The sequence below is a fragment of the Bombina bombina genome, chromosome 3 (genome assembly GCF_027579735.1).
Source record: "Bombina bombina isolate aBomBom1 chromosome 3, aBomBom1.pri, whole genome shotgun sequence".
Classification (NCBI taxonomy): domain Eukaryota; kingdom Metazoa; phylum Chordata; class Amphibia; order Anura; family Bombinatoridae; genus Bombina; species Bombina bombina.
Genome location: NC_069501.1, coordinates 134,159,027 through 134,187,011, shown reverse-complemented (window position 1 = coordinate 134,187,011; position 27,985 = coordinate 134,159,027). Strand labels below are relative to the sequence as shown.

At 38.9% G+C, this 27,985-nt stretch overlaps 1 protein-coding gene across 1 annotated transcript in view; it reads right to left on the bottom strand.

Annotated features, from left to right (window-relative positions):
* CYYR1 (cysteine and tyrosine rich 1) overlaps window positions 1-27,985 on the bottom strand; it is a 251,918-nt gene that overhangs the window by 137,308 nt on the left and 86,625 nt on the right. Inside the window, exon 2 of the mRNA XM_053705996.1 lies at window positions 13,903-14,005. Coding sequence (XP_053561971.1) covers window positions 13,903-14,005 — 103 coding nt within the window. The remainder of the gene's footprint in view (window positions 1-13,902; window positions 14,006-27,985) is intronic.

The following is a 27,985-nucleotide window of genomic DNA, read 5'->3' as shown; positions in this document are numbered from 1 at the left end:
GTTTTCGTGTGCACGTGCATGTGTTCCCCCAAAGGAAAAAGCGTTCATCCTATTGGCTGATTTGAATTTGAAGATTCAAATCAGCCAATAGGAATGCAAGGGTACCCCTAATACAAAAGGGATACCTTGCATTCACTATTCAGTGTGCGGCTGGAGACCGCATGAAAAGGACCTCCGTGTTAAAGGTCTAAAGAGGACCACGGACCATCACCACCAACCTCGCCACTGCCAGGAGGATGAAGATAGAAGATGGACTGCCCCAACTTTGGTGTTAGAGTTGTTTTTTTTGGGGGGGGGGTTCTTTTTTTAGATTAGTTTTTTTTTTTTTTTTATTTGGGCAGCAAAAGAGCTGATTGCCCTTGGTTTTTTTATTTTTTTGGGGGTGGGGGGGTTGTAATATTATGGGATTAGTTGTTTTTTTTTAAGCAAAAAAGCTGTTTGCTTAAGGGCAATGCCCTACAAAAGGTCCTTTTAAGGGGTATAAGAATAAGATTAATGTTTTTATTTTGAGTATTTTTATTTTTTTTTTGTAATGTTAGGATTTTTTTTCAGTAATGATAGTTTTTTTATTTTTTGAAATGTTAGGACTTTTTTTTCCATTAACGGTAGTTTTCTTTCTTTGAGTTAAGATTAGGTTTTTATTTAATTTTACAGGTAATTTTTTTTTTAGTTTAAGTTAGTTAGGATTTTTTTTAGTATATTTAGAGGTATTTTAATTTGGGTTACATTAGGGGTGTTAGGTTAGGGGGTTTATATTTTAGTTTATAAGTTTGCATTGTGGGGGGGGTGGCGGTTTAGGGGTTAATAGTTTATTTAGATACTTTGTGTTGTGGGTGGATGGCGGTTTAGGGATTAATAGTTTATTTAGATACTTTGTGATGTGGGGGGATGGCGGATTAGGTTAATAGTATTATTTATTTATTGCGATGTGGGGGATGGCAGATTAGGGATTAATAGTATTATTTAGTGTTTGTGATGTGGGGGATGGTGGTTTAGGGGGTGTAAATGTACTTTATAATGTATTTTTGTTGTGTTTTGTGCAACTTTTTATTTTTGGAAATCAATTTACCACAGCTCTTCGAACGCGGTAAGGATTGAAGTGGAAAAGGTGATGGCACTAGCGCAATCAGCGGAAGGAAAATGGCTCGTGAAATCACGATTGCGCTAGTGCAAAACCGTTTGCGCTGCACTTGTAATCTAGCCCTCTGTTTTTTATGCAATAATATATTAATTATTGTATGGAATAAAAACATAATTTATGCTTACCTGATAAATTTATTTCTCTTGTAGTGTATCCAGTCCACGGATCATCCATTACTTGTGGGATATTCTCCTTCCCAACAGGAAGTTGCAAGAGGATCACCCACAGCAGAGCTGCTATATAGCTCCTCCCCTAACTGTCATATCCACTCATTCGACCGAAAATAAACAGAGAAAGGAGAAACCATAGGGTGCAGTGGTGACTGTAGTTTAATTAAAATTTAGACCTGCCTTAAAAGGACAGGGCGGGCCGTGGACTGGATACACTACAAGAGAAATAAATTTATCAGGTAAGCATAAATTATGTTTTCTCTTGTTAAGTGTATCCAGTCCACGGATCATCCATTACTTGTGGGATACCAATACCAAAGCTAAAGTACACAGATGATGGGAGGGACAAGGCAGGATGTCTGCCTGAAGAACCTTTCTCCCAAACACAGCCTCCGAAGAAGCAAAAGTATCAAATTTGTAAAATTTTGAAAAAGTGTGAAGCAAAGACCAAGTCGCAGCCTTGCAAATCTGTTCAACAGAGGCCTCATTTTTGAAGGCCCAGGTGGAAGCTACAGCTCTAGTAGAATGAGCTGTAATCCTTTCAAGGGGCTGCTGTCCAGCAGTCTCATAGGCTAGGCGTATTACGCTCCGAAGCCAAAAGGAAAGAGAGGTTGCCGAAGCTTTTTGACCTCTCCTCTGTCCAGAGTAAACGACAAACAGGGAAGATGTTTGACAAAAATCCTTAGTAGCTTGTAAGTAAAACTTCAAGGCACGGACTACGTCCAGATTATGTAAAAGACGTTCCTTCTTTGAAGAAGGATTAGGGCACAACGATGGAACAACAATCTCTTGATTGATATTCTTGTTAGAAACCACCTTAGGTAAAAACCCAGGTTTGGTATGCAGAACTGCCTTATCTGCATGAAAAATCAGATAGGGAGAATCACATTGTAAGGCAGATAGCTCAGAGACTCTCCGAGCCGAGGAAATAGCCATCAAAAACAGAACTTTCCAAGATAAAAGTTTAATATCAATGGAATGAAGGGGTTCAAACGGAACTCCTTGAAGAACCTTAAGAACCAAGTTTAAGCTCCACGGGGGAGCAACAGGTTTAAACACAGGCTTAAATCTAACCAAAGCCTGGCAAAATGCCTGGACGTCTGGAACCTCTGCCAGACGCTTGTGCAAAAGAATAGACAGAGCAGAAATCTGTCCCTTTAAGGAACTAGCTGATAATCCTTTGTCCAAGCCCTCTTGGAGAAAAGACAATATTCTAGGAATCCTAACTTTACTCCATGAGTAAGTCTTGGATTCACACCAATAAAGATATTTACTCCATATCTTGTGGTAGATTTTCCTGGTAACAGGCTTTCGTGCCTGTATTAAAGTATCAATGACTGACTCGGAGAAGCCACGCTTTGATAGAATCAAGCGTTCAATCTCCATGCAGTCAGTCTCAGAGAAATTAGATTTGGATGATTGAAAGGACCTTGTATCAGAAGGTCCTGTCTTAGAGGCAGAGTCCATGGTGGAAAGGATGACATGTCCACTAGGTCTGCATACCAAGTCCTGCGTGGCCACGCAGGTGCTATCAGAATCACCAATGCTCTCTCCTGTTTGATTTTAGCAATCAGTCGAGGGAGCAGAGGAAACGGTGGAAACACATAAGCCAGGTTGAAGAACCAAGGCGCTGCTAGCGCATCTATCAGCATCGCTTCTGGGTCCCTGGACCTGGATCCGTAACAAGGAAGCTTGGCGTTCTGGCGAGACGCCATGAGATCCAACTCTGGTTTGCCCCAACGATGAATCAACTGAGCAAACACCTCCGGATGGAGTTCCCACTCCCCCGGATGGAAAGTCTGACGACTTAGAAAATCCGCCTCCCAGTTCTCCACGCCTGGGATATGGATTGCTGACAGGTGGCAAGAGTGGTACTCTGGCCAGCGAATTATTTTTGAGACTTCTAACATCACTAGGGAACTCCTGGTTCCCCCTTGATGGTTGATGTAAGCCACAGTCATGATGTTGTCCAACTGAAATCTGATGAACCTCAGTGTTGCTAACTGAGGCCAAGCCAGAAGAGCACTGAATATCGCTCTTAACTCCAGAATATTTATTGGAAGGAGTTTCTCCTCCTGAGTCCACGATCCCTGTGCCTTCAGGGAATTCCAGACTGCACCCCAACCTAGAAGGCTGGCATCTGTTGTTACAATTGTCCAATCTGGCCTGCGAAAAGGTCATACCCTTGGACAGGTGTACCCGAGACAACCACCAGAGAAGAGAATCTCTGGTCTCTTGATCCAGATTTAGCAGAGGGGACAAATCTGTGTAATCCCCATTCCACTGACTCAGCATGCATAATTGCAGCGGTCTGAGATGAAGGCGCGCAAATGGCACTATGTCCATTGCCGCTACCATTAAGCCGATTACCTCCATACACTGAGCTACCGAAGGGCGGAATGGAGTGAAGAACACGGCAAGCATTTAGAGGTTTTGATAACCTGGACTCCGTCAGGTAAATTTTCATTTCTACAGAATCTATAAGAGTCCCTAAGAAGGAGACTCTTGTGAGTGGGGATAGAGAACTCTTTTCCTCGTTCACTTTCCACCCGTGCGACCTCAGAAATGCCAGAACTATCTCTGTATGAGACTTGGCAACTTGAAAGCTTGATGCCTGTATCAGGATGTCGTCTAGATACGGAGCCACCGCTATGCCTCGCAGTCTTAGAACCGCCAGAAGTGAGCCCAGAACCTTTGTAAAGATTCTCGGGGCTGTAGCCAACCCGAAGGGAAGAGCTACAAATTGGTAATGCCTGTCTAGAAAGGCAAACCTTAGAAACCGATGATGATCTTTGTGAATCGGTATGTGAAGGTAGGCATCCTTTAAGTCCACTGTGGTCATGTACTGACCTTCTTGGATCATGGGTAGGATGGTCCGAATAGTTTCCATTTTGAAAGATGGAAATCTGAGGAATTTGTTTAAGATCTTTAGATCCAAAATTGGTCTGAAGGTTCCCTCTTTTTTGGGAACCACAAACAGATTTGAATAAAAACCCTGTCCTTGTTCCGTCCGCGGAACTGGATGGATCACTCCCATAACTAGGAGATCTTGCACACAGCGTAGGAATGCCTCTTTCTTTATCTGATTTGCAGATAGCCTTGAAAGATGAAATCTCCCTTGTGGAGGGGAAGCTTTGAAGTCCAGAAGATATCCCTGAGATATGATCTCCAACGCCCAGGGATCCTGAACATCTCTTGCCCACGCCTGGGCGAAGAGAGAAAGTCTGCCCCCTACTAGATCCGTCGCCGGATAGGGGGCTGTTCCTTCATGCTGTCTTAGAGGCAGCAGCAGGCTTTCTGGCCTGCTTGCCTTTGTTCCAGGACTGGTTAGGTTTCCAGGCCTGCTTAGATTGAGCAAAAGTTCCCTGTTTTGAAGCGGAGGAAGTTGATGCTGCACCTGCCTTGAAATTTCGAAAGGCACGAAAATTAGACTGTTTGGCCTTTGCTTTGGCCCTGTCCTGAGGAAGGGTATGACCCTTACCTCCAGTAATGTCAGCAATAATTTCCTTCAAAACAGGCCTGAATAAGGTCTGCCCCTTGAAAGGAATGTTGAGTAATTTAGACTTGAAGTCACGTCAGCTGACCAGGATTTAAGCCATAGCGCCCTACGCGCTTGGATGGCGAATCCGGAATGCTTAGCCGTTAGTTTAGTCAAATGAACAATGGCATCAGAAACAAATGAGTTAGCTAGCTTAAGTGTTCTAAGCTTGTCAATAATTTCAGTCAATGGAGCTGTATGGATGGCCTCTTCCAGGGCCTCAAACCAGAATGCCACCGCGGCCGTGACAGGCGCAATGCATGCAAGGGGCTGTAAAATAAAACCTTGTTGAATAAACATTTTCTTAAGGTAACTCTCCAATTTTTTATCCATTGGATCTGAAAAAGCACAACTGTCCTCAACCGGGATAGTAGTACGCTTTGCTAAAGTAGAAACTGCTCCCTCCACCTTAGGGACCGTCTGCCATAAGTCCCGTGTAGTGGCGTCTATTGGAAACATTTTTCTAAATATAGGAGGTGGGGAAAAAGGCACCCCCGGTCTATCCCACTCCTTGCTAATAATTTCTGTAAGCCTTTTAGCTATAGGAAAAACATCAGTACATACCGGTACCGCATAGTATTTATCCAGCAATATAAAAAACGTTACTGCACCTTTAAGAAACACAAATTTTGTCAAAATTTGAAATAACAGTGAAAAAAGGCAGTTACACTAACAAAATATTTACAGTGTATGTAACAAGTTAGCAGAGCATTGCACCCACTTGCAAATGGATGATTTTTTTTTTGTGTTTTTTTTTTCAAACACAAACATACAATGCCCAGCACCTGTAGAGTCCTGCAATATGTTGTGACCTTTCAAACTCTCCCCACTGTTAAGTTACCCTTGTTATATTCATCAATACACTAGCTTTTAGATACTTCATTTACTTAAGTCCGTAAATTTTGGGATAAACACACAACTGAGCTTACCATCCGGGACCCATCCCCATCGCTAGACAACCCGAATATCACCTGTGGTTTGTCTCGGGGACTCCACTCACTCGCGGATGCCCGGCTCTCTCAGCGTCCTGTGTCTCGAATCCCTCTTCCGTGTCGGCGGTTGCGTCCCAGTGCATGCTTCAGTCACATGGCTAACAGTGGGGGCGTGGTGGCCAGGTATCCTTGCTCTCCGTGAGTGCTCTCTTCTGATCACTTCATATGTTCCCAATGTAAAGAAATAGAGGCACCTCCACGATTATGCAGTTTAAAAGTCTTTTATTCAGCAGATGGTAAATACTGTTGTTTACAGATCAAACAGCTTGGGTTGAAAGATCATGGGTGATTCCCAGGGACCCACTGACGCGTTTCGGCTCGCTGGCCGTAATCGTAGTGTGGTCATTTAGCCTACCTCGGCTCATTTTAAATGTACAGGCTGTCGCCCATTGGTTAAAACCAAAACCTGGGAATTAACCCTTGACTCTCAATGTGCTTAGCTTGTTATTATTGTGCTTATCATATCAATTGTTCTGCACCTTGCAATACTTCCTATTATTCCCTTCATAGGACCAAATTATGTTACATGATATATACATTTACAATACTTGTTTTTATATACATTCGTATTTACCATTATTCATGACAATTATTTAGGTTAAATTCCTATTTATCTATTAATGGATTCCTCATAAAAGGGACACTTTCGCAAACTAAATCACAAAATTGTATCAAATAATAAAGAACTAAAAAGAGATGATATTAACTTATATAAGACCTTTTGTCAAATTCATTTTTAGATAGTTGACCACTAAATATTTTATGTGTGATTTATAGCTATATTGACATCATTGATATACAAAATTTATTTCTTAACAACAATATGCTTCCCAAAAAGTTTTTCCATTCCATAACCATAGATACCTTTCTGGATGCACAGACCCAGGACTACTGCCAAAAATGGATTAAATCATATTCAGAATTGAGTCCTTGTGGCATCCTAGTCCTTAGTCTGTGCATCCAGAAAACCTCTCTCTTTTCTAGGATTGAGTCTCTATCACCTCCTCTTCTACCTGTTTTTACAGATTCAATGATGGTCCATCTTAAAGTGTTACTACTCTTATTGTGATGGTTTTTAAAATGAAGTACCAATGGTGTCGTTAATTTCCCTAACTTAATGTTAGATAAGTGCTCTCTTATTCTGTATCTTACTTCACGTGTAGTGAGTCCAGTGTACTGTACCTCACATTCAGTACACGTTAATAGATATATAGAGTACGTGGCCCTACAGTTAGTGCAGCCTCTAAATTCAAAGGTTTCTCCTGTTACACTACTTCTAAAACCTTGTCTCCTCTCCAATTTCTCACATGCCTTACAATGCAGGTTACTGCATCTAAAAACTCCTGTGTGTTCTTACCATGAACTTCTTCTGTTGGATTCTGATTTTATTTGAGTGGGGGCTATTCGATTCCCTATTGATAGTCCTTTCCTAAAGGAAAATCTACATTTTTTGAGGTTTATATCCTCCAGGCCATCATCTGCCTTAAGTAAAGAAAGATTGTCTCTTATAATCTGACAAATCTGTTCGTATTGATTGCTATACTGAGTAACAAATGTTACTATTTTGTCTTTTCCTTCTTTTTCAATATTTTTACTATAGTTCAGAAATTTTGACCTATCTTGATCATCAATTGATTTTCTTACCAAATCTATATCACTTTGGTTATAACCTCTTGATCTTCAAACAGTCACAACAACTGCCACAGCTCTACTGTGGCTTTTTACCTCCCTCAAAAACGACTTTGAAGCCTTTTGAGCCCTCCAGAGATGTCCTGGATCATGCAGAGGGAAGCTGAATGTCTCTGTCAGTATTTTTAGCTGCACAGAAAAGCACTAAAAAAGGCCCCCCCCACTCATATTACAACAGTGGAAAGCCTAAGGAAACTGTTACTAGGCAAAATTCAAGCCAGCCATGTGGAAAAAAACTAGGCCCCAATAAGTTTTATCACCAAATACATATAAAAACGATTAAACATGCCAGCAAACGTTTTATATTACATTTTTATAAGAGTATGTATCTCTATTAATAAGCCTGATACCAGTCGCTATAACTGCATTTAAGGCTTTACTTACATTAGTTCAGTATCAGCAGCATTTTCTAGCAAATTCCATCCCTAGAAAAATATTAACTGCACATACCTTATTGCAGGAAAACCTGCACGCCATTCCCTCTCTGAAGTTACCTCACTCCTCAGAATATGTGAGAACAGCCATGGATCTTAGTTACTTCTGCTAAGATCATAGAAAACGCAGGCAGATTCTTCTTCTAAATACTGCCTGAGATAAACAGTACACTCCGGCACCATTTAAAAATAACAAACTTTTGATTGAAGAATAAACTAAGTATAAAACACCACACTCCTCTTACGACCTCCATCTTGGTTGAGGCTTGCAAGAGAATGACTGGATATGACAGTTAGGGGAGGAGCTATATAGCAGCTCTGCTGTGGGTGATCCTCTTGAAACTTCCTGTTGGGAAGGAGAATATCCCACAAGTAATGGATGATCCGTGGACTGGATACACTTAACAAGAGAAAATATTAATTTTATTTTTCACCTGTGTATTGTGTCTCCTATGGAGATTAATTAAATTTGTATTTCCCAGCTGAGAGGCCAAGAAAGGATCCAGCCACACCAGACTAAATTTTAGGTGTGGTTGGTGGTGGCCGGCAGGGAAGATGTGGGAGCACCCATGGGTGTCTTGGTGACTCTAAAGCAGGGTGCCAGGTCTTAATTTTAAGGTGCCAGTGGTTTCCTAGTGCCTGGTTTTGTCGAGTCCTGGACTATAATATGTTTTAGGACTCATAACATGTTTTCATGTGTCCTGATTGGCTGGTACACTCTATGCATTAGGTTGAGTAATGTTCACAAAGCATAACTAGGACGGACAAGGGTGAAGATGTATGCCCATGTCTGCCCTAGCTTGATAAACCGACCTCATAGTGTGTCCCAGCATAGGATGAAAAGCTTGCAAGCATTGGCAGAAACAGATTAAGCAATGTGTTGGCTGTGCCCTGAATTAGAAATGGCTAAAATGGTGAAAAAGACAAAATCTGGGATATTAAAAGGACATACAAATAAGAAGTAAACTTTTATTATTCAGCTGGAGCATGCCATTTTAAGACACTTTTACATTCACTTCTATTATCAAATTTTCTCTGTTTTATTGGTATACGTTGTTGAAAAGTATATGTACACATTCTCAGCAGCAACACACTACTGGGAGATAACTGGAGATAGGTGGTTGCAAACATATGCCTCTGATCATTGGCTTACCAGATGTATTCAGCATACTCTCAGTGCAGTAATGCATTTTGTGCCTTAGCAGGGGTTAAATATAAAGTTATATGCAAGCAATAGTGCAATAATAATTTAACATATTAGAGCATTTTCTTTTTAAACATTTTCCATTAAACATGTGAGTCTAATATGTTACAAAAGACTGTAGTTTTTGTAGACATATCAAAATATTTCCACCATTATCTACTAAACTGACCATTTGTTTCTTAGGTCACATGATATATTTCACCCCAGATGAGAAAACTTAAGGTTGTAAAATGTAGGTATACATTGTAGCACTACATTGCAAAAGTTATGCATAAAAAAAATATAATTTGCCCTTTGTAGTACCTCTTCTGAGACAGATGAAAAAGCTACTATGGTGATCAAACACCATCTGGGTAAAATATAGCAGGATTAGGTTTATGAAGTCTACAGAATGTACTTTCAATTATTGTGGAATTGAAAACAATTTTCAGTACTCAATTACAGAAAAAGCAGGCAAATAAAATAATGAAAGTATGTTGCAAAACATTTTCTTTAACCCTTTGAGTGCTAAGCACTTTCCCACCTGGGTGCTAAGGTGATTGAAGGTTTTTTTTTTTTTTAATTTTTGACAAAATTTTTTTTTAACTTTTATATTTTTTTTTTCAGATCCCCAAGACTTACATCATTTGAACGGTTAGGCGATTACCTTTCCAATGGTGGGTCTTGGGGATCTGTGGCTGCTTAGATGCCTGAGATACAGGCGTCTAAGCAGCATGCCCCCTTTCCCTATACTTTGTATTGTTATTTTGTTAATAAAGTTGCGCGGTGACGTCATCACGTCATTGCGCGTGACGTCACTGTGCAAAACGGGAAGCCCCGGCGATGCCTGTCACTATGCAGGTCTGATCGCCGGGGTAGGAGTGGGTGGGAGCCCCCAGATCTCCCTCAATGTGGGAGAGAGTTAGCGACGGCTCTGAGCCGTCATTAGCACCAGAGTGGGAAACTCTGTGACGGCTCAGAGCCGTCGCTAGCACTCAAGGGGTTAATATTTACAATTTCATTTTATATTACAATACCAGTGTTTTATGTCCTTTTAAAGGGACAGTCTACATCGTTATAACACTTACCTCTAACAATCCTCCTGCATCCATTGCAACATACAGACGCTCCAATAGTATATTATTATTTTTTTTAAGTTTCTCTTATTTGGCCATAAGTAAATGGCTGCCAAACTCCTCTTTCAGATTGCGTCATCTGGTCTGTGGATGTAGCTTCAGCCAATGAGCGTTGACTGATTTGTTAGGTCTCAGATCTGCTCACGTATATTTGCGCATGCGCAATGAGTCTTTCACAGTGCAGCCACAATTGTTGTCCTCCTGTACACAGAGAAGGTCTTTTTTGTTTTCCTTAAGTAGGCTAAAGAGTGAGGACACTGTTGATATACACGTCATCTAATATCATCTTTGTATCTTTGTATACTGCTATAAGTATAACTTCGGAATTCACATACAGAACAGGTAATAACTAATAAGTGATGGCACTAAGACTTATGTGCACAAGTGTACCTAACAATACATTATAAGGAGGAGGAGGGAGGCAGCGATTTCAAAATGGCCAAATAAGAGAAACGTTTCAAAAAACGTATTATAACATTGGAGCAGCAGTATGTGGCAACAGATGATGAAGGATTGTAGGGGGCTCAAAAAAACATTCGAGGTAAGCGTTACTATGGTATAGACTGTCTCTTCAATAATAATTTCTGTCCCAATGCTATGGCTGATAGATGATTTAAAATATTTTGTTTTTTATTATACAGTAACTTTTTATTTAGATGCTGGTCTTTATTTGTCCTGCCATTTTATTAGTCAAATTAATATACTGCAAAAACAATTGTGGTTTTTTTTCTAATTCTCAGAACTGAAAAAGCACACTGCAGACTTCTCATGGCTATCCCTGCTACATATACTATGTGCCGATCATCCACGAGCGGACAGTGGCGGACATATTTGCTCCGCCCGCCCAGCTTTTACTTATCCCGCCCAACACTTATCATTTACACCTGTGAGCTCTTGTGCAACACTGCCCCCTGTCCATGCACAACCAATCAAGATCGGGCAAGAGCTGTGAATCTTCCTGGTTGGAAGAGACTGGGGAGATTGAAATTCTCCACCTAAGAGGTAGAGAACAGGACAGGGAAGCAGTAGTCTGATGGCCGCTGCTTGATAAATCCTGGCTGCAAGTTCGCTTGTACAGTCCAAGGGGAGAGAAGGGCTTGATAAATTGAGCCCTATATGTCAAAAAGTTTGGAGACCTGACCATCGCACCTATATGAGCTTATTGGACATCCCATTCCAAAACAATGGGCATTAATATGGCTTTGCCTTTCCCCCTTTGTGGCTATAACAGCCGCAACTCTTCTGTGAAGGCTTTCTACAGGATTTTGGAGTGCGTCTGAGGGAATGTGTGCTAATTTATCCAAAAGAGCATTTAATGAGGTCAAGCACTGATGTTAGATTAGAAGGCCTGGCTCACAATCAGTGGTCAATTTATCAAGTTCCGAACAGAGCTTGATGCCCCGTGTTTGGTGCAATGATAAATGCCGACATCGTATGCTGTCGGCATTTATCAATGTGCAGCGGACATGATACGCTACATCGTATCATGTCCGCTTGCACATTAATAAATTGACCCCTCAGTGTTATTTGGGTTTGAATCAGAGTTAATTGAGATTTAGGTCAGGGCTCTGTGTAGGCCACTAGAGTTCCTCCACACCAAATTCATCAAACCATGTCTTAATGGACCTTGGTTTTGTGCACAGGGGCACAGTCATGCTGGAACAGGAAAAGGCCTTCACCCACACTGTAGCCAAAACTTTGGAAGCACCCAACTGTCTAAAATGTCTTTGTATTCTGTAACATTAAAATTACCCTTCACTGGGGCAACACAAATCCCTCATAAACAGCCCCAGACTATTACCTCCTCCACCAAACTTTACAGTAGTCATTATGCATTCCCATAGGTGGCGTTCTCCTGGCATTTGCGCTGCAAGATCCTTTCATCAGTCATTCATCACTCAAAAGAACACATTTTCACTTCTCCAGAGTCCAGTGGAGGCATGAACTCACTGAGCTCTTCAATACAACCCACTATCCTGACATTCTTTATTTTTAAAGATTTCATGGCTCTGTGCTGGATTTTATGCAGCTGTTAGCAACGGGTGTGGTTGAAACAGCTGAACTCAATAATTAATAGGGGTGTCCATATGTTTTTGGCCATATAGTCTATCTTTCCCAAATTTGCTTCAACAGTTAAGGACTGCAAAACAATGCACTTTATTCTAGCATAATAACCAGTGCTAGCCTTATCAGCTGCAAATAATATGCAATTGCAGCAAATTAGATGTTAATTTGTTTTAATTTGTTAGCCTTGACTGATCTTATTCTATAGCAAGACAACACAAGTGTATTGTAATTATAAGGTAATACATACAGAAAGAGAAGCGCTCTACCAGAAATGAACAACAGCGCAGTGGCTTGTTCTATGGCAAGTTACTACCTAGTAGCAGCCTCTTTTAGCCCAATTGTGTTTTTCACAGAGTAGAACTTTCCTGAAGTATAGCAGTCTGATCCCACCTAGCAAGGTAGATCCAGCCCTGAAATATCAGGCAATCCTCCTCTGAACAAGGGACATGGCAACCACAGACAATCATTTTGGCCTTCTAAAAGATGGTACTCCCAGGTGGTATCTGGGCCATAGAACAAGCTACTGATCCTGGCAGACTGCTTCCCTCTCTGTATGCATTTGTATTATGACCCTGGGGAAAGTCTCCCTAATGGTGGAAACTAGACATGGACTCCTTGCTATTGTCCATTCCTGGCAGATTGCTTCTCTTTTTGAAAGTATTTGCAATTATAAGGTGTTTATTGTCCCTGCAAAGAGAAATAAAGCCACATAAATCTATTTGATGATTCAGATACAGCTTAACATTTTGAACAACTTTACAATTTACTTCTATTTTTCAATTTTTATTTGTTTTCTTGCTATCCTTTTTTGAAGGGGCAGCAATTTACTACTGGGAGCTAGCTGAACATATCAGGTTAGCCAATGACAAGAGTCACATATGTGCAGCCTCCAATCAGCAGATAGCTCCCAGTAGTGCATTGATTTTCCTGAGCCTTCCTAGGTCTGCTTTTTAAGAAAGGATACCAAGAGAACAAAATAAATAAGATAATAGAAGTAAATTGGAAAGTTGTTTAAAATTGTATGTTGTATCTGAATAATTAAATACTTTTTGGTTTCATATCCCTTTAATGCTGGTATAAGAAGTAACTGGGAAAACATACATAAGACATGATGTAATCAGGCAAGTAGCTGATACCAGTTCACTGTATTACAAGCAGCTGCAGAAACACAATTTTAAAGGGCTAGCCTTCCAACCCTCACTGGGAGGTTGATTTCTCCTGTTGCCTGTTTATTGTTTACACAGCTTTTGTAATTGAATACTACATTATTCATCATTTCAGTATTAGAGACTGTTTCAACATTCTATTTCATATAACAAAAAGGCAAAGCAGCTATTAGCAATTTAATTCAGCAGGTATAATCGATCATTGGGAACACATAAAGGACAGAAAAAATTACAGTCCAATGTCTCTTTAATGCCACAAGAGAATATATGTGCACACTTCATATACAAATTAAGAGAAGTTTATGCCACACCAGCAAGTAATATAAGCATTAATAAACATTGTAAGGTAATCAGCTTGCAAAACATAATGCCTGGATTTTACTTACGTGAGGACATTTCCGACGTAGGCATAATATGAGCAACAGTACGGTGGAGTCCCATCACAGCAGTAAGCTTTGCAATCAAATCCACAATGAGCGATGCAAATATCTAAAACAAATAACACAAATAATTCATCATAATGCAAAGTATTTAATGTTCCCTGGATAGTTTTCATTACAAACATCTTAGAGGGTTTTATTATTCTCAGAAAAGAAAAACAAAATCAAGATATTAATTGTGATTTCCAAGGGGAGCGCAAGTTTACTCTTCAAATGCAGTTTTGAAAGTGACTGGAACATAAGTGGCACCGGGAATCCATTAGACTTTACTACAGTTTGGTCATTAACTTTCAAAGTGTGAAACCTCTATCAAAATTTTGCCTTCCTGAGATGGTATCTTCTATAATTTACTTATTAGCCTTGTGACAAATCTATAAAATGCATCTTTTACAGCAACAGAAACAGTCAGTCTATACCAGTTTCGGTCAAAGCCAATAAGTCTTGATGGCTCCCTAAAACATTTAGGGCCAGGTTACAAGTGGAGCGCTAAATTATCGTGTGCCCGCAAACGGGCAAATTTGCCTGTTTACGAACGCACGATAAATAAACCAGCCATTTCAAGTTGCATGTTATTGCTACCACAAGCTCATGGGAGCAATTAGCGCAAAAGTGCCCCAAATGGCCCTAAAATAGAATGCATTGTAGTTTGTTAATTAAAACAAAATGTAGCATTTTTTAAAATAAAAAAACAACTGCATTAGGCCATTTTTGGGGCTTTAAAGTTGGCGGGAGTAGGGTGTTATAAAAAAAAAAAACGGCACCAAAAAGTGCCTTTACACTGCGGTCTATTGGAACTGTGTGTTACCAGTAAATATTTATGTATATGCTTATTTTCATATATATTTATGTGCCAATATGTGTATATACACATATTAACACATAAATATATATGTATTTAAGCACAGTAAGTATACACATATTAACACATAAATATATATGTATATAAGCACAGTAAGTATACACATATTAACACATAAGTATATATGTATATAAGCACAGTAAGTATACACATATTAACACATAAATATATATGTATATAAGCACAGTAAGTATACACATATTAACACATAAGTATATATGTATATAAGCACAGTAAGTATACACATATTAACACATAAATATATATGTATATAAGCACAGTAAGTATACACATATTAACGCATAAATATATATATATGTATATAAGCACAGTAAGTATACACATATTAACACATAAATATATATGTATATACACATATTAACACATAAATATATATGTATATAAGCACAGTAAGTATACACATATTAACACATAAATATATATGTATATAAGCTCAGTAAGTATACACATAAAAACACATAAATATATATGTATATAAGCACAGTAAGTATACACATATTAACACATAAATATATATGTATATAAGCACAGTAAGTATACACATATTAACACAAATATATATGTATATAAGCATATACACATATTAACACAAATATATATGTATATAAACACAGTAAGTATACACATGTTAACACATAAATATATATGTATATAAGCACAGTAAGTATACACATATTAACACATAAATATATATGTATATAAGCACAGTAAGTATACACATATTAACACATAAATATATATGTATATAAGCACAGTAAGTATACACATATTAACATATAAATATATATGTATATAAGCATATACACATATTAACACATAAATATATATGTATATAAGAATATACACATATTAACACATAAATATATATGTATATAAGCACAGTAAGTATACACATATTAACACATAAATATATATGTATATAAGCACAGTAAGTATACACATATTAACACATAAATATATATGTATATAAGCACAGTAAGTATACGCATATTAACACATAAATATATATGTATATAAGCACAGTAAGTATACACATTAACACATAAATATATATGTATATAAGCATATACACATATTAACACATAAATATATATGTATATAAGAATATACACATATTAACACATAAATATATATGTATATAAGCACAGTAAGTATACACATATTAACACATAAATATATATGTATATAAGCACAGTAAGTATACACATATTAACACATAAATGTATATGTATATAAGCACAGTAAGTATACACATATTAACACATAAATATATATGTATATAAGCACAGTAAGTATACACATATTAACACATAAATATATATGTATTTAAGCACAGTAAGTATACACATATTAACACATAAATATATATGTATATAAGCACAGTAAGTATACACATATTAACACATAAATATATATGTATATAAGCATATACACATATTAACACATAAATATATATGTATATAAGCATATACACATATTAACACATAAATATATATGTATATAAGCACAGTAAGTATACACATATTAACACATAAATATATATGTATTTAAGCACAGTAAGTATACACATATTAACACATAAATATATATGTATATAAGCACAGTAAGTATACACATATTAACACATAATTATAGTAAAGGCCCGGATGACAACATGGAAGGAGGGCACCTGTGACCCCACTTCCCCCCCCAGGAGTGGATTATTCCATGTGGGTGGGGTTGGGGAACTTTGATAAGTCCCAGCACTGGAAGTGAGGTCACAGGTGTCCTTCTGAACAGCACGGTAGGAGGTGTGTACACTGACTTACCTGAAGATGGAGGCCTTGTTGCAGGAGTTGCTGTCGGCGGCGAGGAGGAATGGCGAAGGCTGGATCCGGCAGCAGTTGTCCACGGCTGGGGAGGTAGCCACGACAGGTCCGGTGTTGGAGTCAGCAGTCGGGAGCGGAAGACGGCCGGCCAGGAGGTCGAGGCCACCGGAACGCTTGAGCCCGGAGGTCGGCAGGAGAAGATCCGGTCGGGAGAGGAGTCAGCCGGTGGGTCCACTGGAGCAGGCGAGTCTGGAGAGCCATGGAAGTTTACGGTCCGGAGCGGGAACGGAGACCCGGTCGCAGGCGGCGCTGAGGTCTGACGTCATCACGGCACGTCAACGGTCGGAGCACCAAACAGCGAGAGGACGCGGCAGATCAGGACGGACCGGGAGAAGAGGTCGGGAGTCAGGTAAGCGGCTGAGCTATCGAAGTATGGGGACATAGTGGCGGAGCTATCGCAGAAACACAAAAAAAAAAAAAAAAAAAGGCGCAAAAAAGGACACGGGTGTATGGTGGGGGAGGGAGCTGCATTTACAGGTGGTGCCCATTGGGGGGAGGGGGGGGGAGGTTTTCCTCACAGAGTGCGCCCGACTGGCCTGGGAAAAAGGGAACATAGGGTTCAGCAGTGGGCAAAAAAAAAAAAAAAAAAAAAAAAGTTGAGGAAAATTTTTTTGCTGGGGATCGGGGTAGGGACCCAAGGGGCATAACTGGCAGTTATTAAGGCTAGGAAAAGGGGTTAATATAAAAAAAAAAAAAAAAAAAGAGCGCGCATAGTGTGAGGGAGTATCTGGGTTGTTCCTGCCAGCCTGGGTGGCATAAAGTTTGGCGGAACCACTTCACAAGCAGTAGGTTTGATTCCCCCCCATGTAAATTTAGGCGCCCCCCCGCCGTTAGGCCAGGTACCGGTCTACTTGGGGCGGGCGTATCTATTAGGCCCTTCTCTGTTAGCATGGCGAGGTGCCATTTGGGCCCCCCCAAAAAAAAAAAAAGGGGGAAAGTGAGATAGAATGTAGTCTGGGGTCCTGTTTACTTGGCAGGTCCGCTGGTATATTGTTTATTATAGCTGTTCCCCTCCCTTTGGTGGCATATAGATTGGGGGGCCATTTAGAGTGGGGGTCCCATATGCAGGATAACGGTACCTCCCCTATAGGGTGTGCCGAGCAGGGGGGGGGGGGGCCTGTAAAGTTTTCTAAGGAGTGGGTGTCGGGTAGGGTCCTCCGGGGCGGGTACAGGAAGGGGGGGGGGGTCCTATAGTGGGGAGCAAAAAAAAAAAATTGGCATATGAAGGCAAAATATAGGAACGGGAGGGGGTGTTTATTGCTGTGGACGGTTTTGATTTTTTATTGTGCATTGCAGGTGGGACCGGGGGAGAACTGAGGGAGGAGGCTCTGGACGTCTCTGAAGGAGTCATCCCGGCACAGCAGGACAGGCTTACGGAGCCACCACTCGAGCTCAACGCCAGTGGTGACTTTGCGGATGAGGAGGATGATCCCTTAGAGGGCACATCGGCGGGACCGAGAACGGCGAGTCAGGTAGGTGATCTGTCCGCCTTGGCGCAGATACTACAGTTACTGTCTCCTCAACGGAGTGTGGGAGGGCAGGGAGCAGTTTTTCAGGAGGGAGAAGTAGGGGGCAGAGGGGTTTCTGTGGGGAGAGAAGTTATGTCTATATCTACATTACAGGCACCGGTAGCAGGAGGTGGAACAGATCGAGGGGCTATGCAGCCGGCCAGGACGGCGTCTGCAAGAGGAGGCAGGAGATCTAGGTCGCCGCGAAGGAGGACAAGAGGAGGCGGGTCATCGGCTTCGCCTACTTGGGCAAGATTGGATAGAAGTCGGGACCGGGGCAGATACGGCAGGGGGAGATCCCCTGCCAGGAGAGAAATGGTTCGGAGGAGACTGGACGTGAGCAGAGGAAGGGAGGAAGATAACAGTGGCCGAGGCCGCAGGGACGAGGGAAGGCCAGTTCGAGAGGATCGCGCAGAAGCTAGATCGGTACGGGAGGAACATACAGAAGCAAGACCAGTACGAGTGGAACGCGCAGGAACGGTGCAGCAGCCAGCAGGTGAGATGGCTGGTGGGGCACCGGGTGTGAATGGGGCTGCGTCTGGTGAGAGGGAAACGCTGGTGTCAGGTTTAAAAGCTTTAATTGCTTCTTTGGAGAACCCGGGTGGGAGTACCTCGGTTGCGGCGGCGTGGGCAACGCCAGGAGTTACCCCAGCTGTTGCGGGGTCGCCGGTACCGGCGGCAAGCACGGGAAGTACAGCGAGCAGTGTAGGAGAGGTGGTCCGGGTACCGGAAGGGGCTATGCGGAGACCATGTCTCTGTTCAATTGGCCCTTTAGGGATTCACTTAACCAGTGATTTGAGGGACAAGATTGGGAAACGGGAATATATAGAGATTTTCTCACTGTTACCTTTGGAGCACGTTCTGGAGGTAAAGGAGGATGAGAAGGAAACAGGGAAAAAGGAGGAGGAGGAGCGCAAAAAACGTTGGCGCAAATTACCAAAGACTTTTAGTAATTGGTCGCGTGCATTCGGCATCTTGGCTAGTGTCACATGCGAGAAGTTCCCGGATCAAGGGTCTTCGTTGTTCTGTTATTACGACGAGATTTCTAGCGCGTATAGGACATACGGGGGAATGGCGTGGTGGCGGTACGACGAGGGCTTTAGGCAAAGGTTGGCGGTGCGGCCAGAGATGCGGTGGGACGACAGAGATATGAGCATTTGGCTAGAGATTATGACTCCCTTAAGGGGTAGTCATTCCTTTCGGGGTTACGGGCAAACGTCGGGCAGCGGAAGCTCCGGGGGGACTGGATCAGCCCTTAGAAAAGGGGTATGCTTCCAGTTCAACGATGGGCAGTGTAAGTTCGGGGCCTCATGCAAATACAAGCACGAGTGTTCTGGGTGTGGGGGTGTACACCCCTTCGCGAAATGCTTCAAGAAAGGGAAACAAGCGACCCGGTCAGGAGACGTGGGTTCAACGGGCACGGACGCCAGTGAGGGTCGAAAAGATGGCCCCATGGTTAGAGGCTTACGCCAGTAAGCGCGGACGCGCTGAGGATGCTGAGCTGCTACTTACGGGTTTTAGCTCGGGTTTTATGATTCCGTATAAAGATGAGCGAATGGAGGGTATTCCAGGGAATTTGAAGTCAGCCAGGGAATACCCTTGGGTCCTAAGAGAGAAAATTGAAAAGGAGGTTTGATTGGGTAGAATGGCGGGTCCGTTTGTGGAACCCCCATTCATGAACCTCAGGGTATCACCACTGGGGGTTGTCCCCAAGAAGGCCCCGGGTCAATATCGCATGATCCACCACCTGTCTTACCCTAAAGGATTGTCGGTCAATGACGGCATCGATCCGGAATTGGTGGCGGTGAAATATGCATCATTCGACAAGGCTGTGGGCTTAGTGAGAACGGCGGGCCTTGGGGCTTTAATGGCAAAAGCTGATGTTGAATCGGCTTTTCGCTTGCTCCCGGTCCATCCAAGGTGTCACCATCTTTTGGGATGCAAAATGGATGGATCTTTTTTCGTTGATTTGTGCCTCCCGATGGGATGTTCAATTTCATGTTCCTATTTTGAGCGGTTCAGTTCCTTTGTTGAGTGGGTGGTGAAACAGACGGCGGGGATTTCGTCTATGGTACATTATCTGGACGATTTCCTGTTTGTTGGGCCGGCTGGCTCAGCGATATGTGACCGTCTGGTCCGGGCTTTCGGACAGGAGACCGAGGAATTTGGTATCCCGGTGGCCGCTGATAAATCCGAGGGCCCCACAACGTCATTGAGTTTTTTGGGAATCCAATTGGATTCCATTAAGATGGAGTGCAGGTTACCAGAGGACAAGGTAGCTGACCTCAAATCGGTGATTGGCAGGATGCTGGCGAGAAAGAAAGCTACCCTCAGGGATATACAATCGTTGTTGGGAAAGCTGAACTTTGCATGCAGGATAATTCCCATTGGCCGAATATTCTGCAGACGTATGTCATTGCTGACAACCGGAGTTTCTGACCCAAGACACCATGTCAGGTTGTCGGTGGAGGTCAAAGAGGACTTGAAGGTCTGGCGGACCTTCTTGGAGGATTTCAATGGGCAAGTGATCATGCAAGAAATTGGCTGGTCAGACGACCAGTTGTGTTTATTTACAGACGCTGCAGGAGCCCACGGTTTTGGGGCCTATTTGAACGGCCAGTGGTGTGCGGGTAGATGGCCCGAAGTGTGGACCGAGTGGGGTTTGACTAAGAACCTGACTTTCTTGGAATTATTCCCGTTGGTTGTGGCATTAAAGATTTGGCCGGAGCAGCTGGGCAACAAAAGGGTTTGTTTCCATTCTGACAATCAGGGAGTGGTATGGGCAATCAACCGTTTAACGGCGAATTCGCCGGCGGTGATACGGCTCCTAAGGGTGTTTGTATTGGAGTGCCTGAGATGCAACATATCTTTCAGAGCAGTGCATGTCCCGGGTCGATTTAACGTTATTGCTGACGCTTTGTCACGATTTCAGTGGGACAGGTTCCGAGAAGTGGCCCCGGGAGCGGAACGGGATGGAGTAGCATGTCCCGAGGATCTGTGGTACCTGGGTTGCCAGGAATGTTGAGATTAATCAAAAGGGCTTTGGCTCCTAACACATGGAGGGCTTACGCCCGAGTGTGGAAATTGTGGGAGCGGGTGCTACAGGAGGAGCAGTATCAGGAATGCAGGAGGAGTAATTTCTTGTTGTGGATGAGCTGGGTAGGTTCGTGGGAGAGGGAAGGGCTATCGCCCTCTGAAGTGCGAAAGAGGATGGCAGCAATGGCATTCCTTTTTCGTTTGCTGGGTAGGGAGGACCTTACAAAAAAATTTGTGACTCGGATGGCAGTCAGAGGGATGTGTAAGAAGCGATTCCGGTCGGATGGTCGGAGGCCAGTTACTTTTGCGATTCTGCAGGGGTTGGTGGCGGAGCTAAATAGGGTTTGTTTATCAAAGTATGAAGAACTGTTGTTCAGGGCCGCTTTCGTCCTGGCTTTCTTTGGAGCATTCAGGGTGTCGGAGCTGGTGGGAAAAAACAGGTGGGACGTGAGCGGAATGAGTAGGCAGGATGTTGTGGTGACAGAAGGGATGGTCGAGTTATGGGTTCGGAGGTCTAAAACGGACCAAGAGGGTAGAGGATCGGTAGTGGTGCTGCGGGCAATCGGCGGGGAATGTTGTCCGGTAAGGGCCGTGAGGGAATATCTTCAGATGGCCGGTTCTGGGGCAGGCCCGATGTTGGTTCATGCGAACGGAATGCCATTGTCGCGTTTTCAGTTTGTGGCAGTAATGCGGAAGGTGTTGGGATTAATGGGAATTGTCGGCCTGGAGTTTGGTTCTCATTCTTTCAGGATAGGCGCGGCGACGGAGGCGGCCAATTTGGGGTTAGAGGCTTCAGTGATTAGGAGGATCGGGAGATGGAGATCAGAGCGATTCCGGGGGTATGTGAGACCGGGTTTGGTGCCCCGAATCGGGGGGAACTGATAACGTTTTAATTTTTTGACAGAGCCGGGGAAGTGTTGGATTGTAGGACATTCCTACATATACTGGGCGAGGAAGGCAGCAGCAGTGAAGCCGGATGGGACCCAGTTGGGCTTTGGAAGGGACCGGCTTATCATCAGATGGTTTGGGATCAGGGCATGAAATGGTCACAAGTAGTAGGCACGGTGGTGGAACATGCCAGGCTTTTCTCCCCCCCGAAGGTATTGGTGGTGCACTCAGGTGGAAACGATTTGGGATGTATGCCACAGAAGGCATTAATTGAGGACATAAAAAGAAGTTTTGATAGATTGTGTCAGCTGTTTCCGGGTATGGTCCTAGTATGGTCCGAGATTGAGAGTAGAGTAGTATGGAGATCGGCGTGGGATGCAAACAAACTGGAGGCTTCCAGACGAAAGGTCAATAGAACCGTATCTGGGTATGTAAAGGGGCTGGGGGGTGTGGGCTTACGCCATGTAGAGTTTGAAGGGGAATCGGGGAAATGTTTTTACTTGAAGGACGGAGTGCATCTCAACGAAGTCAGACTACATTTATTTAATTTTAATCTTCGGGAGGGGATAGAAAAGGCCTTAGCTTTGGTTGGCGGTACTCGCTAGGGAGCGAGTTGTGGCGGAAGTGCTTGCTAGTTTCTGTTGAGGCTTACGCCTAATGGAGCATGGTGGTAGTTATGTTGGGGTAAGCAAAGGAATGTGAGGAACGCCCAGCCCTGGAAGGGGTGGGGGCTTAGGAGAAAATAAAAGCAAGCACTGAGGTGGATTGTAAATATTGTTGAAAAGTTAAATAAAGATGTTAATTTATTGGTTTGTTTAATAAATAAGCTGCGGCCTTTTCTCTCCCAACCAGGTGTTGTGTATTTATTGATCAAGGAACGAATAGTGGGAAAATGTGGGGTCAAGTAAAGGCCCGGATGACAACATGGAAGGAGGGCACCTGTGACCCCACTTCCCCCCCCCAGGAGTGGATTATTCCATGTGGGTGGGGTTGGGGAACTTTGATAAGTCCCAGCACTGGAAGTGAGGTCACAGGTGTCCTTCTGAACAGCACGGTAGGAGGTGTGTCCCGCCCTCCCTCCCTATATGGTGAGCTAGGTGATGTCGCAGCGCAGGCGGAAGTGCTTGCTAGTTTCTGTTGAGGCTTACGCCTAATGGAGCATGGTGGTAGTTATGTTGGGGTAAGCAAAGGAATGTGAGGAACGCCCAGCCCTGGAAGGGGTGGGGGCTTAGGAGAAAATAAAAGCAAGCACTGAGGTGGATTGTAAATATTGTTGAAAAGTTAAATAAAGATGTTAATTTATTGGTTTGTTTAATAAATAAGCTGCGGCCTTTTCTCTCCCAACCAGGTGTTGTGTATTTATTGATCAAGGAACGAATAGTGGGAAAATGTGGGGTCAATATGTATATAAGCATATACACATATTAACACATAAATATATATGTATATAAGAATATACACATATTAACACATAAATATATATGTATATAAGCATATACACATATTAACACATAAATATATATGCATATAAGCACAGTAAGTATACACATATTAACACATAAATATATATGTATATAAGCATATGCACATATTAACACATAAATATATATGTATATAAGCATATACACATATTAACACATAAATATATATGTATATAAGCATATACACATATTAACACATAAATATATATGTATATAAGCATATACACATATTAACACATAAATATATATGTATATAAGCATATGCACATATTAACACATAAATATATATGTATATAAGCATATACACATATTAACACATAAATATATATGTATATAAGAATATACACATATTAACACATAAATATATATGTATATAAGCATATGCACATATTAACACATAAATATATATGTATATAAGCATATGCACATATTAACACATAAATATATATGTATATAAGCATATGCACATATTAACACATAAATATATATGTATATAAGCATATACACATATTAACACATAAATATATATGTATATAAGCATATGCACATATTAACACATAAATATATATGTATATAAGCATATACACATATTAACACATAAATATATATGTATATAAGAATATACACATATTAACACATAAATATATATGTGTATAAGCATATGCACATATTAACACATAAATATATATGTATATAAGCATATGCACATATTAACACATAAATATATATGTATATAAGCATATGCACATATTAACACATAAATATATATGTATATAAGCATATGCACATATTAACACATAAATATATATGTATATAAGAATATGCACATATTAACACATAAATATATATGTATATAAGCATATGCACATATTAACACATAAATATATATGTATATAAGCATATACACATATTAACACATAAATATATATGTATATAAGCATATGCACATATTAACACATAAATATATATGTATAGAAGCATATGCACATATTAACACATAAATATATATGTATAGAAGCATATGCACATATTAACACATAAATATATATGTATATAAGCATATACACATATTAACACATAAATATATATAAATATAAGCATATACACATATTAACACATAAATATATATGTATATAAGCACAGTAAGTATACACATACATATATATGTATATAAGCATATACACATATTAACACATAAATATATATGTATATAAGCATATACACATATTAACACATAAATATATATGTATAGAAGCATATGCACATATTAACACATAAATATATATGTATAGAAGCATATACACATATTAACACATAAATATATATGTATATAAGCATATACACATATTAACACATAAATATATATGTATATAAGCATATACACATATTAACACAGAAATATATATGTATATAAGCATATACACATATTAACACATAAATATATATGTATATAAGCATATGCACATATTAACACATAAATATATATGTATATAAGCATATGCACATATTAACACATAAATATATATGTATAGAAGCATATGCACATATTAACACATAAATATATATGTATATAAGCATATACACATATTAACACATAAATATATATGTATATAAGCATATACACATATTAACACATAAATATATATGTATATAAGCATATACACATATTAACACATAAATATATATGTATATAAGCATATGCACATATTAACACATAAATATATATGTATAGAAGCATATGCACATATTAACACATAAATATATATGTATAGAAGCATATGCACATATTAACACATAAATATATATGTATATAAGCATATACACATATTAACACATAAATATATATGTATATAAGCATATACACATATTAACACATAAATATATATGTATATAAGCATATACACATATTAACACATAAATATATATGTATATAAGCATATACACATATTAACACATAAATATATATGTATATAAGCATATACACATATTAACACATAAATATATATGTATATAAGCACAGTAAGTATACACATATTAACACATAAATATATATGTATATAAGCATATGCACATATTAACACATAAATATATATGTATATAAGCATATACACATATTAACACATAAATATATATGTATATAAGCATATACACATATTAACACATAAATATATATGTATATAAGCATATACACATATTAACACATAAATATATATGTATATAAGCATATGCACATATTAACACATAAATATATATGTATATAAGCATATACACATATTAACACATAAATATATATGTATATAAGAATATACACATATTAACACATAAATATATATGTATATAAGCATATGCACATATTAACACATAAATATATATGTATATAAGCATATGCACATATTAACACATAAATATATATGTATATAAGCATATACACATATTAACACATAAATATATATGTATATAAGCATATGCACATATTAACACATAAATATATATGTATATAAGCATATACACATATTAACACATAAATATATATGTATATAAGAATATACACATATTAACACATAAATATATATGTGTATAAGCATATGCACATATTAACACATAAATATATATGTATATAAGCATATGCACATATTAACACATAAATATATATGTATATAAGAATATACACATATTAACACATAAATATATATGTATATAAGCATATGCACATATTAACACATAAATATATATGTATAGAAGCATATGCACATATTAACACATAAATATATATGTATAGAAGCATATGCACATATAAACACATAAATATATATGTATATAAGCATATACACATATTAACACATAAATATAGATGTATATAAGCATATACACATATTAACACATAAATATATATGTATATAAGCATATGCACATATAAACACATAAATATATATGTATATAAGCATATACACATATTAACACATAAATATAGATGTATATAAGCATATACACATATTAACACATAAATATATATGTATAGAAGCATATGCACATATAAACACATAAATATATATGTATATAAGCATATACACATATTAACACATAAATATAGATGTATATAAGCATATACACATATTAACACATAAATATATATGTATAGAAGCATATGCACATATAAACACATAAATATATATGTATATAAGCATATACACATATTAACACATAAATATAGATGTATATAAGCATATACACATATTAACACATAAATATATATGTATAGAAGCATATACACATATTAACACATAAATATATATGTATATAAGCATATGCACATATTAACACATAAATATATATGTATATAAGCATATACACATATTAACACATAAATATATATGTATATAAGAATATACACATATTAACACATAAATATATATGTATATAAGCATATGCACATATTAACACATAAATATATATGTATATAAGCATATGCACATATTAACACATAAATATATATGTATATAAGCATATACACATATTAACACATAAATATATATGTATATAAGCATATGCACATATTAACACATAAATATATATGTATATAAGCATATACACATATTAACACATAAATATATATGTATATAAGAATATACACATATTAACACATAAATATATATGTGTATAAGCATATGCACATATTAACACATAAATATATATGTATATAAGCATATGCACATATTAACACATAAATATATATGTATATAAGAATATACACATATTAACACATAAATATATATGTATATAAGCATATGCACATATTAACACATAAATATATATGTATAGAAGCATATGCACATATTAACACATAAATATATATGTATAGAAGCATATGCACATATTAACACATAAATATATATGTATATAAGCATATACACATATTAACACATAAATATATATGTATATAAGCATATACACATATTAACACATAAATATATATGTATATAAGCATATGCACATATTAACACATAAATATATATGTATATAAGAATATACACATATTAACACATAAATATATATGTATATAAGCATATGCACATATTAACACATAAATATATATGTATATAAGCATATGCACATATTAACACATAAATATATATGTATAGAAGCATATGCACATATTAACACATAAATATATATGTATATAAGCATATACACATATTAACACATAAATATAGATGTATATAAGCATATACACATATTAACACATAAATATATATGTATATAAGCATATGCACATATAAACACATAAATATATATGTATATAAGCATATGCACATATAAACACATAAATATATATGTATATAAGCATATGCACATATTAACACATAAATA